The 18,260-nt window shown below is 38.1% G+C and overlaps 2 protein-coding genes across 3 annotated transcripts in view; one reads left to right on the top strand and one right to left on the bottom strand.

Moving 5' to 3' along the window:
• The window catches only part of POLR2B (RNA polymerase II subunit B), a 46,380-nt gene that overhangs the window by 3,102 nt on the left and 25,018 nt on the right, over positions 1 to 18,260 (top strand). The window contains exons 3-10 of the mRNA XM_068542876.1: positions 2,802 to 2,952; positions 7,776 to 7,888; positions 8,010 to 8,229; positions 8,612 to 8,770; positions 12,178 to 12,342; positions 14,480 to 14,676; positions 14,840 to 14,959; positions 15,746 to 15,932. Coding sequence (XP_068398977.1) covers positions 2,802 to 2,952; positions 7,776 to 7,888; positions 8,010 to 8,229; positions 8,612 to 8,770; positions 12,178 to 12,342; positions 14,480 to 14,676; positions 14,840 to 14,959; positions 15,746 to 15,932 — 1,312 coding nt within the window. The remainder of the gene's footprint in view (positions 1 to 2,801; positions 2,953 to 7,775; positions 7,889 to 8,009; positions 8,230 to 8,611; positions 8,771 to 12,177; positions 12,343 to 14,479; positions 14,677 to 14,839; positions 14,960 to 15,745; positions 15,933 to 18,260) is intronic.
• Positions 6,431 to 7,025, bottom strand: LOC137763736 (coatomer subunit zeta-1-like). Of its 2 annotated transcripts, XM_068542195.1 has the most exons (2): positions 6,588 to 7,025; positions 6,431 to 6,539 (listed from the first exon to the last, which is right to left on the bottom strand). In XM_068542195.1, the coding sequence occupies exons 1-2, from the start codon at positions 7,023 to 7,025 to the stop codon at positions 6,492 to 6,494; spliced, it is 486 nt and encodes a 161-aa protein (XP_068398296.1). In that variant the 3' UTR covers positions 6,431 to 6,491. The 2 variants fall into 2 exon arrangements, with proteins under 2 accessions (XP_068398296.1, XP_068398295.1); XM_068542194.1 differs by having other exon boundaries at positions 6,431 to 7,025.

Below are 18,260 nucleotides of genomic sequence, written 5' to 3'. Positions count from 1 at the left end.
CATCTTGTTTTCATGACTTATTCTTTTGTCTCCTATAATCTAGAACAGTTCCTCAATCTTCCTCTTTTCTATTTTTGTTTTGGTTCTCAAACTCACCATCTCTCCACAGCTTCCCATGGCCTCACTTTTTTTTTTTTTTTTGACCTTGACATTTTTGAAGAACATAGGCAAATTATGTTTTAGACTGCCCCTCAGTTTGGGTTTGTCTGATGTTTCCTCATGATTAGGTTCAGATGATTACTTTTAGCAACAGTGATGTTCTGCTCTCAGTGCTTTGTATCAGGAGGCACATGATGCCTATTTGTTACATTACTGGTGCTGTTAATTTGATTCCTCTTGGTTTTCTCCTTGTTTTAAATGGATAAAGTTATAACAGGTGGTATTTCGACCCACATTCCCATCCAATTCTAAGTGTAATTAAACTGTAATAAAACTCAGCAGGAAGCCTTACATATAGGTAAGAGAAGTAACTTTTAAGTAATAAAGTAACATCCTGCTATGTTAGGATATAAAATGCTACAAGTCTCCTCACTTACCAAACTGACAGGTGCTTTGTATATAGTAACATTTTGATGCCTGTTTGAGCCCCACCGTCTCCAAGATGCACATCCTCTCAGTTGACACTCTCCCTTTTCAAAGAGCACAAGCTTCTGAGCTTCTGACATTCTACCAGTTGTATATGGAATAAAACTGAACCTTTGCTGAATGTTGTTTTGTTAAAACTATGAGTTTTGGGGATGTAAGTATGTATTTATTTTTCCTATTAAACATGGGCTATAAACACTTTGTATTGAGACATTTGTATCTTCTATGATTTTGAGTATTAAACACGAAGAGACATTTTACTAGGAAACAATAACTAGCCAGATATTTGGAGTATGCCTATATTCTGTGATTGCCAGGGAGAAAGAATATTTTGATCTTAGCCAAAAAAAAAATTGTTTTCAACTTATGTGACAAATTGCTCAAGGATTATATATGCTATTTGACAAGTCCTTGCATTTAACATTTGTTACAGAATAAAATGCCGTTTGATTTTTATATTTTAATTGATTATAGGTGCTTTAGTTATTTGTGATATGACATTTTGTTTTTTCACTATTTAATATCAAGTGATCTTTCCCAAGCACTGTAAATGTGATATTACTTAATATATAGTGACTTCAGTAAGATGTCTCTTGGACAATCGTCATGGTAGTAGATACCATAAATAAGAACTATTCAAATAGTTCAGGTGTTTAAGGGATGGCATTCTAATGAAGTACTGTCCTAATGATTTTGGGGAGAGTAACTATGGTTCAGCTTCCTGGGAGGATGAAACTTGTCCATAGTTTTTTAAAGATTTTTCATTGTAAATTGTCCATAAAAACCATTGCTGTTTACCTTACAGATTGTGCTTTCCATGTGCTTATGTACCAGTGGCTGACCCAAATGGTTGTGAGAAATTTCTTTCCTGTCAGCTCACAGTCTCTACTGAAGGAAGTTGCCTCCACTCTTCTTGAGTCTGTGCCTTATACAGGGATGAATGTGTACTGTGTTCTCTGCCATAGAGAGCTTCTAATCTTGGTGGCCATGGTTGATTGAATCAGGGTGGAACCTTGACCCAAAGCCAGCCAATCTGTAGGCTGGCCAGTGACGTGTGAGGTGATCTGATGATGCCAAAATGGGAGGCTGATGATTAGTTGGGCTACGCATGTTGTCTCAGAAAATTGATGTGAGGATGGGGGGAGTTAGTTACTAGGCAGAGAGGGCAAGGAGCTTAGTCCAGCTATGCAGCTCTTCCTGTGTGGTGGTGAGGGGAGAGATTCCTCTTGCAAACAGTGTGTCTACTCTTTTAGAGTCTCTGTCCTTCTTTAGGGCTTCAGTATTTGATTTCTGTGTCTATACTAATAGCTTTGATCTCTTACCCTTGCTCCATTTTTAATCAGTCATTTGCTGAGTATTTTCAGTTGAATGACTTAGTCTCATCTTACCTTTAACATATTCAAAGTAGAATAATCTTTAACCTAAAACCGAAGTTCTTACACATGCTATATTTTAGTCATTGATATCATTTTCTTCCCTCTTATTCAAATTAAAGTTCTTATTTTTATCTTTTTTTCCATGCTTTTTTTTGTTTTATAAGTTTTAGGTGGACGGCGTTATAGTTCAACATCTGAATACACTACAGAGGGATCACCACCACAGTCTAGTTACCATCCGTCACCATACATTTGACCCCCTTCACCCATTTCACCCACGCACTAACCCCCTCCTCTCTGGTAACCACTAATCTGTTCTCTGTGTTTGTGAGCTTTTGTTTTCTTTTGTTTGTCGGTTGGTTTTGGTTTGGGTTTTTTTTTTTTTAAGATTCCACGTATGAGTGAAATCGTGTGGTATTTGTTTTTCTCTGACTTTTTTCACTTAGCATGATATTCTCTTGGTCTGTCCATGTTGTCATTTATTTTTCTCTTTGACTATGCATTTCATTAGTTTTGAGAAATGTTTCAAGAGGTTGGATGAAATTTATCTATAAAGGACATTTATAAATTAGGGCTTCCTTATAGTTCTTATGTTGTGCTTTAATACTTTTACCCACAAGTATGTCTCACTTCCCCAAACTTAACAATAAGTTCTACAAAGAATGTGTTCCTAATCTCACCTCTTTTTTGGATACCTCATGGTATTTTATGTAGTGATGGGTGCAGAGTGTTGGTATTTAATGATTAGTATTTGTCGAATTTGATGATAATGAAAATGGGGAAATATGCTAGAAAACATCACTGAGTTGTAACTGATTATGAACTCAAATATTTTCCCAGTTCCTATTTTGACGAGAAAGGCTTGGTGAGACAACAGCTGGATTCTTTTGATGAGTTTATTCAGATGTCTGTTCAAAGAATTGTGGAAGATGCTCCACCTATAGACCTACAAGCCGAAGCTCAGCATGCTAGTGGAGAAGTTGAAGAACCGGTAAGATGGTTCAATAAAATAACATAAATAAGGGTATTGATTTGAAATTTCGGTCCTTCTCTCACCTGGCTTAAAGGTTAAAAAAAAAAAAGTTCGGAGGTGTTTTTATTAGTGTACTTAGAACGTTTCAATCAGCTCCTGATTTATTCTTACTAATGGAGAGATGCATTTTTGCAAGTAATGTAAAACCCTAATTCTTATTCAGATAGTATGTGTTTAATAGCCAGGAAGAGGAAACTCAGAGGTATGATGAACTACAAAGAGAAGCAAACCAGAAATAGTCATATTGCCTCAGAAAATCCCACTTTTTTCTTTCACAGAGTAAGGAATCAAAAGAAAAATAGGTAAAGGACCTTTTTCCCTTGATTATTTGTTGCATGAAATACATTATTATATCAATATAAGAGATAATAAGGGAAAATCACCCAAATATATTAGCTCTTTTAATTTTTCTAAGTTCATTGTAGTCTTTTTTTTTTTTTTTTACACATATGCGTGTTTTCAGCATTGTTAAATCATAGCAAGGCTATCATTTTAGAATCTAGTTTTACATGAGTGATTGTAAATAAGTGTGTAGTCCAAAAAATGACTGTCCCTAGTTTTTGTTTTTTGTTTTTAAACATTATTTATTTATTTATTGGCCGCGCCGCCTGGCTTGCAGGACCTCAGTTCCCTGATCAGGGATTGAACCTGGGCCACGGCAGTGAAAGCCCAGAATCCTAACCACTAGGCCACCAGGGAACTCCCATGTCCTTAGTTTTTGAGTAGAGAGGCAGCATGATGGGCCTTGAGGGACAGAGAAAGCTAAAAAAAAATGAGGTAGAGAAGAAGTAGAATTAGACAGAGGGAGAGATTATTATTTCCTGCCAGTTCAGTCCCTCTTTTCTGTAGCTTATCTTGTAAGGTCTGATGTATTATTCTCATTCTGGTTGGAGGTGCTGCACAGACTTTTGCTGTTAAGAACAAAAATAATTGGCCCTTCTGGCACTGTGTTGGAAAAATGGGTGTAAAATGCCTTTCCTATACTTACGGCGTTTTCTCTTCATGGTCTTTTCAGAACAAGAGAGATAACAATATAACATAGCAGCTTCATAGTGCCAGAATAAGTACTACCAAAGGAAAAGATCTCTCAAGCTTGGCTATCAGAGCTTAGTGGAAAAGATGGGAGGGACTTAAGCTGACTGTGAAGGGTGTTTGTCTTAGTAGGGAAAAGATATTTAATCATTTCAGCGAAAATACTTTGTGTTTTTGGCTTGTGGCTGGAATAGAGGGACCACAGTAGTCAGTATATTGTTTTTGGTTTGATCTGTTTTTGTTAGGTGTTCGTGGAAGATAAGATGGAACCAGATTGTCACATGCTTTGGATGTCATTGGATGTCATGGGGCATTGTGGAAAGATTGTCAAAGAATGTACACGAAGCGTTATTTTTAAAAGGTTACTTTGGAAATGGTGTTAACTTGGAGTGGGAAGAGGCCGGAGTCAGATTAAAATCTTGGAATAACTGAAGTTTCAGATAATAATGTCCTAGATTAGGGTAATAGTGGAAATGAGTAGTTGGATGGCTGAATTCCTTTTGGTTCATTATCACCACTAGTTCTCTTTGCTCGTTACCTACTCCAGTTTGGGAAACTTGGGTATTAATAATTTTCCTTTAGTGGTCTGCTTAGTCCCATCTTTTCCTTTTCTGATATATTTGATTTAGAGAGAAATCCACTATCCATTTAGCTCTGGAAAGTTCGCATGGATCTTGTTTTATTGGGTAGCAGATAGACATTTAATTGAAAACTTTTCTTTCTCCTTTCTTTCTTTCTTAACTATGGACTGAGCTGAAGTCAGCCAGGGTTGGAAATTCTCATTCCTTTATGTAGAATAGTAATTAGGATTTTCTGTGTGTTTTTTAATTCCTCTTTGCACAGAGCAGTATATGAAGGTGGCTGTCATCCTGACTCTATACATCTCTTACACAAAAATGCCCCCCCAAGGATGCCCAGTTATCCACCGCACTTCAGTTTTGGAGAATTGGCAGGTGGGGCAAAACGCTAAGTCTCAGGAAGGTTTCTTGTGACTTTTTTTTTTTTTTTTTTTCTGGCTGTGTTGGGTCTTCGTTTCTGTGCGAGGGCTTTCTCTAGTTGCGGCAAGCGGGGGCCACTCTTCATTGCAGTGCGCGGGCCTCTCACTATCGCGGCCTCTCTTGTTGCAGAGCACAGGCTCCAGACGTGCAGGCTCAGTAGTTGTGGCTCACGGGCCCAGTTGCTCCGCGGCATGTGGGATCTTCCCAGACCAGGGCTCGAACCCGTGTCCCCTGCATTGGCAGGCGGATTCTCAACCACTGCACCACCAGGGAAGCCCTCTTGAGACATTTTTGTGGGAAGTTTCGGGTCAAGGGGAGAGATGAGACCCAACAGTGGGTGTTCCATCCTCTGCCTTCCTGGGGAAATCCAGATCCCAAAAGTTTTCTGAAGAGAGGCACCTCTCTCAGTGAACTAGGGAGGGGAGGTGACCAGATGACCAGACCTACTGCCTGGATGTAAGGCTGAGGCAGAGAGAGGACAGGGTTAAGCAGATATCTCAGACCCAAGACAGAAGAATGAAATGCATGAGGCGGGGAGAAGGGGACTGAGAGATCCCAGAGGCCCAAGTCATAAATTCCACCCTGTCTCCAGTTCTGAGCAGAAACTCTTCTTCCCAAGACTAGAATGGGGTTTTAGTTCAGGGACTGGCTTTGCTCCAGGACACAGAGAGGACAAGCCAGGCAGAGATCCCACAGGTAGTGAAGGTGGAGAGTTAAGGTATCGGACAAAAAGATGGACACTCCCACAATGAGTACGCACAGACCACAGCAGTTTTGAAACTATAAGCCAGGATCAGGGTAAAACATGCAGCTGTGGCTGAAATACAGAATGTTATAGGCCCTCTCCAATAAAATTTAAATCACTGCTTATTCCACTCTGTCCCCTGCCTATGAGCTGTTCCCAAGCTTTTTTCCAAGGCTGGAGTCCTGGACAGTAAGAAGGAATGGGGGAAAATACTGAGGCCAGCATGCAGGGCTGCGGCTGAGACATGATATGCCTCTCCCCACCCCCACTCATTCTGTAGAAAAGAATTCACTCTCCCTCCCCTTGATGGGCTGTTGGGATGAAGGCAGGGTAAAGACAAAGGGAGGAAAACACTCAGCACATTCTTTCTCCTGCTTTGATCTGAAGTGTAGCTGCAGCCAAAGAGCACAGAAGTGGGGGAGAAAATATGGGGGATAGGAGAGCATGGGAGCGTCATCCAGTTGAGAAAGGAAGAAGTTCTTCCACTGCCCTGTGTCCAAAAGTCTGCTGAGAGCTTTAGTCCCAGAACTGCAAAAAAGAGTGCGAAGGAATGGGAAGTGTATACAGGTTCGTGGGGGAGGCAGCCACAGACAGGATGGAGATCTAAGGATCCCTGTGATCCCCGAGATGACCCTGAGAGCATTAGTTGGGGGACTGGATGAGAAGTCATAGCAGACATGTGGATTTTTTGAGGGGGTAAGGAGCCAGGAACAGTGAGGTCTTCACCGAAGGAGTGACCACTTGATCTGTTCTTTGGCTGACTGCAGCACCTGAGACTTGGTCTGCTCTGTAAGGGGGACATCTCCCCTTAGTGCCACCCGCTGTACCCATTGCTGGGGATTGCTCTCTAGGATCACCCCCCAATCTACGATTTCATCCACAACCAAGAAGAACCCCTCCATGTTCTCCAGCAGAGCTCGCTTTTCTACATTTTTCCTCAACATCTGGCTCAGTGAGTCGAAGAAGAGGCAGTTCAGAATAGCCATGAGCATCATCTCATTTTCGTATGAGCTGCCAATCGTATAGAAATAGAGATCGATACTGCTTTTGCATACCACTGTCAGGCCTCCCAAGAGGGCAGTTTCAGTGTCAGTCTGACAGGTCTTGTTGAAAGTGTTCTTCTCAAAGGCCTTTTGCTCCTTGACACCGGGGTAGCTGTCGTCACAGTACTTGGCAAAAAATCTATCTCCACCATTGTCCAGAGTCAGAATGGCTTTGACAGTGTAGAAGGAGGGGTCCAAAATCAGCTCATCCATCTTGCCCCATAGCTAGTACCGATGTCTTCTGTACGTTTAATTGAAGAGTTAGGTTTACTTTTTTTCTATCTTCTGTTGATTAGTTTAGAACACGCTTCTAATTATATGAATTTATCTTTTCTTTGTTTTCTGATAACTTTGTTAACCTGACCTAAACTAAGGAGAGGGCACATGAAACAGCTATACAGATCATTAATGCAAATCCATTTCAGTTGTTTGATATGAACTCAGAGCTTAGTCTTTATTTACTTGTGATATATTAAATCTCCTTTTGTCTTCCACCTTAAGAAAGTGATGAAGTATAAAACTTGACATCTGTGGAATATGGATGTTGCCTTGGGAGAGTCACCGTTTTAGTAAAGTGGATTAATTTTGGCATTTTCTAGAGCTGTTTCTACTCAAAATGTTAATGTTGATTAAAATGGAATCATTAAATTGTTTATGGAAAAAAATTATTTACCCTTTTCCATTGTTTTTTGTTTTTTTTTTTTTTTTAGCTTTAAAACTCAGATCTTTAGTAGCAGTCTTTAGAACACTCTAAATTAAAAATGTAATAATTTGTTAAAGCATGCAAAAAAGTGTAACAGTGAATAAAAACTACAACTGACAAATATATTGGTTAACATTTCAAACATGTATAACCAATGAACATGGCCTAGGTTTTTTTTTTTTTTTTATTGGTACTCACTTCAGAAACTTGAATCCACAGATATAAGCAGTATTTTTCCATTGTTTTTGTTTTCATTTTAGCCAAGATACTTGCTGAAGTTCGAACAAATTTACCTCTCCAAGCCTACCCATTGGGAAAGAGATGGTGCTCCTTCACCGATGATGCCAAATGAGGCCAGATTAAGAAATCTCACGTAAGAAAGATATTTTCCAACAGCTGATACTGAAATAAGATTCAGAAAATAAAATTTTAGCTAGTTGAGAGTTTTAGTAATCACCTTACTGTTCACTTGTGATCTGCTTTTATTTTCAAAGGTACTCTGCTCCACTTTATGTTGATATAACAAAAACAGTCATTAAAGAAGGCGAAGAACAACTTCAGACACAGCATCAGAAAACTTTTATAGGAAAAATTCCAATTATGTTGCGTTCAACTTACTGCCTATTGAATGGCTTAACAGATCGTGATCTTTGTGAGTTAAATGAATGCCCCTTGGATCCTGGTGGCTACTTCATTATTAATGGATCCGAAAAGGTATAGTAGCATTATTTTTTTTTAATTACCAAATGATGATTAAGATTTAAATCATGAAAGTTGAAATCAAAAAGTAAACTTTTGTATAATCTGGAAGTAGCAGTTGAATTATTAAGGAGGTGACAGCCGAATTTATATTAAACCAAAACTTTGTGTAGTTGTATATATTGGGTTGGTCAACCCAATAATATACACTAGAAATTTGGTCAGTTTGAGCTTGTATGTTTTGGTGAAGCATTTATGCAAAATGGAGTTTGTAAAGTTCAAGAACTGATGTTTCAGTGAGCCTATACAGTCAGACTAATAAAGATGCAGCTTTCACTGTTCTTTCTAATTCAAAGACCTTGTCGGTTTTATGGCTGTAATTTTATTGTCCATATAGGTTCTGATTGCTCAAGAGAAAATGGCAACAAACACAGTCTATGTGTTTGCCAAAAAGGATTCTAAATATGCCTACACAGGAGAGTGTAGATCATGTCTGGAGAATTCTTCTCGACCCACCAGTACTATCTGGGTTAGCATGCTGGCAAGAGGAGGACAGGTATGGACTGTTATATGCTATTTGGGTTTATTCCTTTTGGTCTAGTTTTGTAAGTTACCAGGCTGCATGTTTAGTCAAAAAGTTTTTCTGGAGCATATTATCAGTGTTGTATGGTAGGCATTTTATTATTTACTTACTACTGTGTAATAAATCCTATCATTTTTGCCATGTTCTTTTTGTTAGATACAAATCAGTACATCTAGTCTATACTCAAGGGGGGACTACACAAGGCAGTAGTAGTAGGCAGGGATCATTAGGCACCATCTTAGAAGCCACCTACCATAGGCATGTTACTTACAATAATGTAATCTAATAATAGCATTTCTTGACTGTTTGCTCTGTTTGCTATGTGCCAATTATGTTACTCAGATTGCTTGATATAATTTTGCAACGATACTGGAAATTTGTTGTAATTAACTATTTAATTTCATGTACATTTTTACTTGTAAAAATTTTTAAAATAAGTCATATATACACATTAAATAGTTCAAAAAAGTACAAAAAAGCGTACACTATAAAAATTAGTCTTCCTTTGACCCCCAGATCTCTTCTCTAAGAAGCAGCTTGTTTTGATAATTTCTCATGAATCCATCCAGAAATAGTCTTAATTAAAAAATGCAAATGGGGGCTTCCCTGGTGGCACAGTGGTTAAGAATCCGCCTGCCGGTGCAGGGAACACGGGTTCGATCCCTGGTCTGGGAAGATCCCACATGCCGCAGAGCAACTAAGCCCATGCGCCACAACTACTGAGCCCACGCACCGCAACTACTGAGCCTGCATGCTGCAACTACTGAACCCTGCATGCCTAGAGCCCGTGCTCTGCAACAAGAGAAGCCACCGCAATGAGAAGCCCGTGCACCACAATGAAGAGTAGCCCCCGCTCGCCACAACTAGAGAAAGCCCACTCGAAGCAATAAAGACCCAATGCAGCCAAAAATAAATTTAAAAATTAAAAAAAAAAAAACCAAATGGGAGCGTACTATACACACTGTTTGAACATTGATGATATCTTTTAAAAACAGGTTTAGATCAGCAGTTGATCATTGTTTCTAAGCTGTGATATTCCATGCATAGATATAGCATAATTTATTGAGCCATTTCCCTTGTGATGGATGTTTAGGTTTCCAGTTTTGTGCTCTTATAAACAGTTCTGCAGAGTCTAATGTCACTTTAATAAGTTTTATAAAGAAGAAGAACTTGAACATTAGAGAGGTTTAAGTGCCTGAAGTTAAAATCCTGTGTGCAATAGGTGTTCTAAAGAATTAAAATGGTTTTTACTTGTGAATGGGGGTAGAATGGGGCCCAAGCAAGTACAAGTGTTTGGAAAAGATCCCCAGGTGATTGTGATGTGCATTCTTTGTTGATAAGCATTGGCCTGGATTATGGAGGGCAAAAGAAAGGAAAATCATCTAGATTTAGTGATAAGTTTGACAGGATGAATCAGTTAAGATTCTTTGGTTCTTTCCAGAATTTTCATTTAATCAATTTAGGAATTGGGCCTGGGTGCCCATGTTGCTGTTGTTTTTAATTCCCCAGAGTATTCTAATGCAAAGCCAGAGTTGAAAATCACTGAGCAAAAACACAAGGTCTTTGTCTTACAATCATGGGAAATAAAATTAAAAGGATAACATTTTAAAGGGAATGAAGTGAACAGTCAAGGTGTATGGTCTTTATTTTGTTGAAATTCAGTATACATGTATATTTCTGTGTAGGTTTTTTGTTTGTTTTTTTGTTTTGACCTTGCCACTCGGCTTGCGGGATCTTAGTTCCACGACCAGGGATTGAACCCAGGCCTCGGCAGTGAAAGTGTTGAGTCCTAACCACTGTACCACCAGGGAACTCCCTCTGTGTAGTCTTTTTAATTTTTTTTAATTCACAGACAATTGTTCTTAGTGATTCTGTCGGCTTGGACATTGTGGCTAAAAGATGTAGCCAACTGCCCATTCCCATACTCTGTGTGCTTTCGGGGTGCTTTGTAGTCAACCCTGGCTAAGTATGGGACAGTTGGTATCTCACAACTCCTTATATCCACCAGGCTTTGTGTAATCTTTGCCAGGGGCTTCATTATCATGCCCATTAGTGCCCACAGTAGCTATTTTAAAACAATCTGAAACCTTCCCTCACCTTTCCAACTTTACAAATTACTTGCCTTGGGCCTTGAGGCTTGCTGGCAACGGAGTGAAATTAGGATTCTCGGCCACTGAATTTCCTGTATTTTATTAGGCTCCTAAAGTGTGTGCACCCAAAAAGATGACTAGTCTGCCTGAGCTGCCAACACTGTGATTATAAGTATCAGCAGCACGTGGGCAGCCGTGAAAAAAAAAAATTCTATCTTTCTATCCTGAGGTTCTAGATAAAATAGAGAACGTCCAAGAATTGATTTTTAGAAAGAACCTAGTGAGTTCATTTTTAGACAAAAGGTTTGGAGGGGGCGTGATGTATGGTGTAGGCATTCTTTTTTAATGTTTTGTGTATTCTGAAAAAGTTCTATGATGAAACAAATGGAATAATTGAAAATTAAGTTGAAACAACCAAATGGCAGTTGGGATGGGAGGGTTGAGAGTACAGGAAAAAGGTCAAGATGAAGATTCGCCTGTCCTTTATGTAAAGTTGTTACTGAACATCCGTGAGATGGGTTAAGGTTTCTAAGGAAGGAGGCCTGAAGTAGGAGGAGGAAGACAACAGAAACTGTTATTAGATGGACCATGATAATGTAGGGTTATGAGGCCAAGAGAAGATAGAATTTGATATTGAAGGAAAGAAATTTGATTAAAATTGAGAAACCAGGTGTTTGTATGGCAGTGTAGTAACTTTTATTTCACTTCTGTCTGTGTTGCAATTAAAGAGGGAGAAATTGGAAAAGAGAATCTTATGTGAGAGAGGCTATTTGTTAATTTTGAAATATTATTCATATTTGGAGATATGTCACAGACCAACTCTGAGTTAGTATTTATTTTTCATTCTGTGCTTAGCTTTTTTCCACATTTGTCTAGCTATATTCTCTCTTATTTTCCCCTCATCTATTTCTTTCTTCCAAAATTTTTAATTGTTTTCTTTGGGGGAATTGTTTTGTTTGTTTTAATTGTTTTGAGGGGGGGGGGTCTGTGTTCCTACCTGCAGCCAAAGATCATTTCCAAATACAGTTGGGGGCAGTTCTAGAGGATCTTGGCAGACAGAGAGTAGAGAATGTAAGTTCTCTCAGGTTCAGATGACCAGTCTATCCATCAAATAAGTAAACCTCTTGCAGTGGTTTTTGAAAAGCAGCCATAGGGCGTTCCTTAGAATATGAGAGGCATGCCTCTTTTGAAATACCTACAATGAACATGTATATAAAATGGTTCTTGTGATGTTTATATATGGCTATAACCTCTGTATTCTCATATTCTAATGATTTTTTATTTTTCTAGGGTGCAAAAAAGAGTGCTATTGGTCAGCGCATTGTGGCAACCCTACCATATATCAAGCAAGAAGTTCCCATCATTATTGTGTTCAGAGCATTAGGTTTTGTGTCTGACAGAGATATTTTAGAGCATATTATTTATGATTTTGAAGATCCAGAGATGATGGAAATGGTAATGTGCAAGCAAAATGTATTCATAGTATTTTTCAAGAGGTTTAAAGTTACTGACTGTTGCTAATCCTAGAACATAGTAGAAAGCTGCTCTGAAGATCAGTTTAGCTGTTGCAAACCCCATGCTGTTTACTGTGTAGTGAAAGCCTTCAGCCCTGCCTTGGCTTCTTTCTTTTTTTTTTTTTTTAAAGGCATATAAATACCAGAATTTAATGAATTAATTTTCTGTTTTACCTTTTTGTTTTTTTTTCTTTTTTTTTAACATCTTTATTTGAGTATAATTGCTTTACAATGGTGTGTTAGTTTCTGCTTTATAACAAAGTGAATCAGTCATACATATACATACATCCCCATATCTCTTCCCTCTTGCGTCTCCCTCCCTCCGACTCTCCCTATCCCACCCCTCTAGGTGGTCACCAAGCACCGAGCTGATCTCCCTGTGCTATGCGGCTGCTTCCCACTAGCTCTCTATTTTACATGTGGTAGTGTATATATGTCCATTTGGCTTCTTTCTTGACAATTCTCTGTAAAATCTACATGAAAACTAGAGGCAGTCAGAGTTCATTGACAGCAGCAAGAAGAAACAGTAGTAAGGAAAATCGTAAAAGCATACTAGTCTGATGCAGTTTAGTAAAAAGGGAAAATGTAGTTGATATCTTCTTTTTTTAAAAAAACTTTTTATTTTGAAATCATTTCAAACTTATAGAAAAGTTGCAAATAACTCCTGTATACTCTACACCTATTTTCAGCAGTTGTTACCTTTGCTGCATTTGCTTTAGGATTCTCTTTATCTATATATACACATTGTTTATTTCTGGATCATTTGAGAGTAAGTTTTAGGCATCATGCCCTTTTACTCCTAAATACTTCAGTGTATATTTCCTAAGAATCAGAATATCTACTCACATAATCATAGTACTACAATTTTTAAAATTGGTACTTCAGTGCAGTACATACTGTTAACTTGGAGATCTTATTTAGGTTTATGTCAGTGGTCCTGATCATGTCCTAATGGCATTTCTTTTTTTTCCTGGTTCAAAATCCAATCCAGGATAATGTATTGCATGTTGTTTTTATGTCTCTTTAGTCTCTTTTAATCTTCCCTTGTCTTTTTCCTTAGTGTTTCATAACACTGAAGTTTTTGGAGAGGATAGGCCATTTATTTTGTAGAATATCCTTCAATTTGGGTTTTTCTGGTATTTCCTCATGATTAGATTCAATTTATGCATTTTCTGGCAGGACAAATACAGAGATCATATTGTGTGTGCTTTCCAGGGCATCGCATCAGGAGTCACATGATTTTATTTTGTCCCATTATTGGTAATGTTAATTTCACAGTGCCGTCTGTTAGGTTCTGCCACTGTAAAGTTATTATTTTTGTGGGAAGGATTGTTGAGTCTAGATAAATATGCATTTCCTTATCAGTCTTTTCCATTGATGATCCTTGGCTAAGGAGTAGTTGATATTCTTAAAATTGTCCTGAATCATCCAGAGTCTTTAAGACTACAGAGAAATAAGGTAAAATACAGGCTAAACATCGGTCACAAAGAAAGTGGAGTATATTTTAGTTATTAGAGTATTTATTGATATGGTTACATGACAAAAATGGATTCTGGTTAGATTTTTACTTTAAGTTTTTGGCAATAGTCATATGCTTTAAAAAAAAAAAAACTTAAAGATAATAAGTATTTAGATACTTAAAAGATAACCTTTTAAACCAAGGCTGAAAACAGTATGACACATTTATTCATTTGAGACTTAGTAAATTTTAATTTGAGTGTTAAACTTCTCTAAATTGATTTTAGATATTTGAAAGGAACTTTTTAAAGCTACTGTTCATGAAAATGTAAAAAACAAACAAAACATCCCCAAGACTCACCGTGCTCTGTTATAATGGAATTATTTGTATTTTTCTGGAAAGTATAATTGTCTGTGCTGATGAGTGGATTTTTTTCAGAGGTCCCTAGATCTCTAAGGTGTCTTCAAGTTCTAAGATTTTGTGATTCCTTGAATTTCTAAAAATATTTGCATATTCAGTTAGGTTCATAGGGATATTTAACATAAATTAAGTGACAGTTACCTTATTTTAAAGTAAAGATACGAATTTGAAAATAATTTTTATTTAAATTAACTGTTAGGTTAAACCTTCTCTCGATGAAGCGTTTGTCATCCAAGAACAGAATGTCGCACTAAATTTCATTGGTTCAAGAGGGGCAAAGCCTGGTGTCACCAAAGAGAAAAGAATTAAATATGCAAAGGAAGTATTACAGAAAGAAATGCTCCCTCATGTTGGCGTCAGTGATTTTTGTGAGACCAAGAAAGCTTATTTCTTGGGGTATGTCAAATTTCATTGTTTTAAGTTCTTTGCCAAGCTGTGGTGGAGATAAAATTTTTCTTAAAGCTAAAAATGTCAAAATTGATGTTTTTAATGTATAAGTTTTAAAAAAATCCCAAACCATGTGCTTTCTTTTTTACTTCTTTCTTTTCTTTTTTTAAAGGTACATGGTTCATAGGTTGCTGCTAGCAGCTTTGGGTAGAAGAGAATTAGATGACAGAGATCACTATGGAAACAAAAGATTGGACCTTGCTGGACCACTACTTGCATTCTTATTTAGAGGGTAAGGAATTACAGAATGATATTGTTAAAAGTAGAGAGATTTCACTTTAAATTGGTTATTGCACTTGAGATGCTGAACTATCTTGGCATCCATGTTGGGTACACATGAAGTTAGCTACATTCTTTGCCACTTGCCCAGTTTAGTTCTATTGATACTTCATATTTGACAATTTCAATTGTGAGGAAGTTTATAACTTGTTTACGTTTTCTCTACCTTTACAAAGCATTTGAGAAAGCTGAATTATTGCCTTGATTTTCTAAGTGCTGATACTGGAATTTTTATTAGTTCTGCTTTGCAGTTTATAAAAACACAAAAGCTGGAAGGAAGTCTATCAAGATATTAGCAGTGGTTGTGTCAGTATTGGGGTTATATGTGATTTTTGTCTTATTCTTGATATGTTTTTATATTTTCCATATTTTCTATAATGAACATATAATACTTCTATAATTAGAAAAACTTATTTGTAAAAATAATGTAGGCAATTTAATACAGAAATAATATTAGCAATGTTTTGTACGTGTTCTGTTATTTATTATGTTGTATATTAGTGTTTTTCAACCTCGTTTTGTTATCGCCCCACTAAGGGGCCTCTTTTGACTATTTTTCTCTAATTGCTTTGCTTGTATATGTTTATGTACCACATGTACGTCTGTGCTTTTTATATAAAAAGTAATAACACTTCCCTCCCTCTACCTCAACCACTTTTCGCCCCCTTGTGGGCAATATTGTCCTTGTTAAGGATGCATATTGTAGACCTTTACATGTTGAAAACATTTTATTGGGCAGAATGTTTAAGAATTTGCTTAAAGAAGTACGGATCTATGCCCAGAAGTTCATTGATCGAGGAAAGGATTTTAACTTGGAGTTGGCAATTAAAACAAGGATTATATCTGATGGCCTAAAATATTCTTTAGCCACTGGGAACTGGGGTGACCAAAAGAAAGCTCATCAAGCCAGAGCTGGAGTATCTCAGGTAAGGATGTTAACTGTGACTTACAGGTTTGATAAGAAAATGTTATGGGACTAATAGAATCTTTCATTCACTGAATGTAAATTGTTTTGCCTTTTTTGTTTTCTTGGTCAGATATAAAAGTATTCGGGGGCTTTTGAATTATGAAAGTGAATTTTTTCTTAAATTAGCTGTTAGCATTACTAAGAGAGATTTAAAAGTTTTGACATGCATCAAGATATTTAATGAATTTGAGTAGCTTCTTGGGAGATGAGACAGTTGATGTTTGTGAAATTTTTCTGTCTTTTTTTTTTAATACCTTAAATATTCTTTTTTAATTAATTGATTAATTTATTTTTGGCTACGTTGGGTCTTCGTTGCTGTGCACGGGCTTTTCTCTTTAGTTGCTGTGAGCGGGGGCTACTCTTCGTGTGGTGCGTGGGCTTCTCGTTGTGGTGGCTTCTCTTGTTGCGGAGCACAGGCTCTTGGTGCGTGGGCTTCAGTAGTTGTGGCACGCAGGCTCAGTAGTTGTGGCTCACAAGCTCTAGAGCACAGGCTCAGTAGTTGTGGCGCACGGGCTTAGTTGCTCCGTGGCATGTGGGATCTTCCTGGACCAGGGATTGAACCTGTGTCCCCTGCATTGGCAGGTGGACTCCCAACCACTGCGCCACCAGGGAAGTCCCAGTTTTTCTGTCTTAAAAGCTCTGTATTAGAAGCTGATACCCAGAGAATAAATGGGCACCTGCTTCCTTTTTTGCAAAATGTAATACTTCTAACAGTGATTTCTCTATGTTGGCCTGTTGTTATGTACAGTGATTGCAATAGCTACTCTCAGGAGGAGTAATGGGGGAAACCTTTTACAAAAATGTCTCACTAGGTATTTTTATTTATTTTTTGTATTTTCATATAAGATTGAAAACTTGCAGTGTATATGTCTAGCTTTATGGAGGGGATTTCCCCCTCTTTTTTTTTTTTTTAAAACTAGCCTATACCAGCATCACCTGATTAATTTGGCATTCAGACACCAACTTTAAGCTCCTGATTCCTAGAAACCTAGATGCCTTAAGAAATTCTGGAAGGATGCTTATAGCCCAGTTAAATTTCTAGTTCCTTTTAGTTTAGTAAGGATATGTTGAGTCTACTTGGTGTTTGTGATGCTGGGTTCACAGGGTTGAATGAGATGCTCTTCCAGCCCTCGAGCTTACCATCTATTAGAGGAAACATTCGTCCATGTACAGCTCATTCTGCCTTGAGCTGAATTATGATAAATGCCATCCTGCCAATTCAGTTCAGTGTGTGTACTGGGACTTAAGATGTGCCAGGCACTCTGTCACACATTGGAGATACAGAAATGAATAAAACATGATCCTTGGTCTTCAGTAGTTCACATCTATACTCATAGATGTAAACAGATATTACAACATGATACAGTGAGTATTAAATGAGAGCTGTGCACACCTGCTCTGTGGGAATGCTGGAGAAAGGCATTTAGCACTGGCTGAAAGGGTGAAAAGAAGTGTTTTCTTTAGGAGGTGACACTTGAGCTGAATCTTGAAGGGTAGTTGGGAAATAGCCCAAGTCTTGGAGGAGGGTAGAACCAGTAGCTCACAGGAAAACTGGAGAAAACTTAATATCCTGAACAAAGGGACAGGGAGGAAAGAGCATGTGTATGTAGAAGGAGCTAGAGCATTCTTGGGTTTTCAAATCAAAGCGGGAGAGTTAGGAAGATGGGGTTGGAGTGGAGAGCTGGAACACCTCATAGAGGGGAGTGACGTCGTTTTTGCTTTTCCGGTAGCGTCACAGTAATTGGCAGTGTGGAGAAAGATTGGAGAAGGTCAGAGTTGGTGGCAGAAAGATTGTTGCAACAGCCTTAGTGAGAAATAATTAGGGCCTGCACTAGAGCAGTTTCGTAGAGGTGGAGAGTGGAGTCAAATTTGAGAAATATTTAGGAAGTGAGTTTTGTAAGACTTTGTGATTGATTAGTTGAATGATGGAAAACTCCACAGAGTAGAGAGAAGAGAACAGTTCTTCCTGGAGGTGGGTCGTATGTCATCTATGGAAGTGGTAACATTTCACCAGGCAGAGCAGAATGGGGAAGTGCATTCCATTCTGTGGCGATAGCGTGGTCAGAGTTGTGGAGGTGAGAGGGTGTTTGGCAATGTGGATGGAGTACAGGAGTTCTGGAGACTACTGTTAGGGGAAGGTCATCTGGGGCTTCATTGAGAAGAGCTTCAGTGTCATGCTGCTCTAGTTGGCAGGGAACTGTTTAATATTTTTTAATTCAGTGAGTCAGTGAGTGATGTGAACTTATCTATATCTGTGTTTTAATAATTCTGGTAACTGAGGAGAGTA

The sequence above is a fragment of the Eschrichtius robustus genome, chromosome 4 (genome assembly GCF_028021215.1).
Source record: "Eschrichtius robustus isolate mEscRob2 chromosome 4, mEscRob2.pri, whole genome shotgun sequence".
In the NCBI taxonomy this organism is placed as follows: domain Eukaryota; kingdom Metazoa; phylum Chordata; class Mammalia; order Artiodactyla; family Eschrichtiidae; genus Eschrichtius; species Eschrichtius robustus.
This window is presented reverse-complemented; position numbering and strand designations above follow the sequence as displayed.

Coding starts and splice junctions, on each gene's coding strand:
- LOC137763736 (XM_068542194.1), bottom strand. CDS start 7,025: ATGGATGAGCTGATTTTGGACCCCTCCTTCTACACTGTCAAAGCCATT.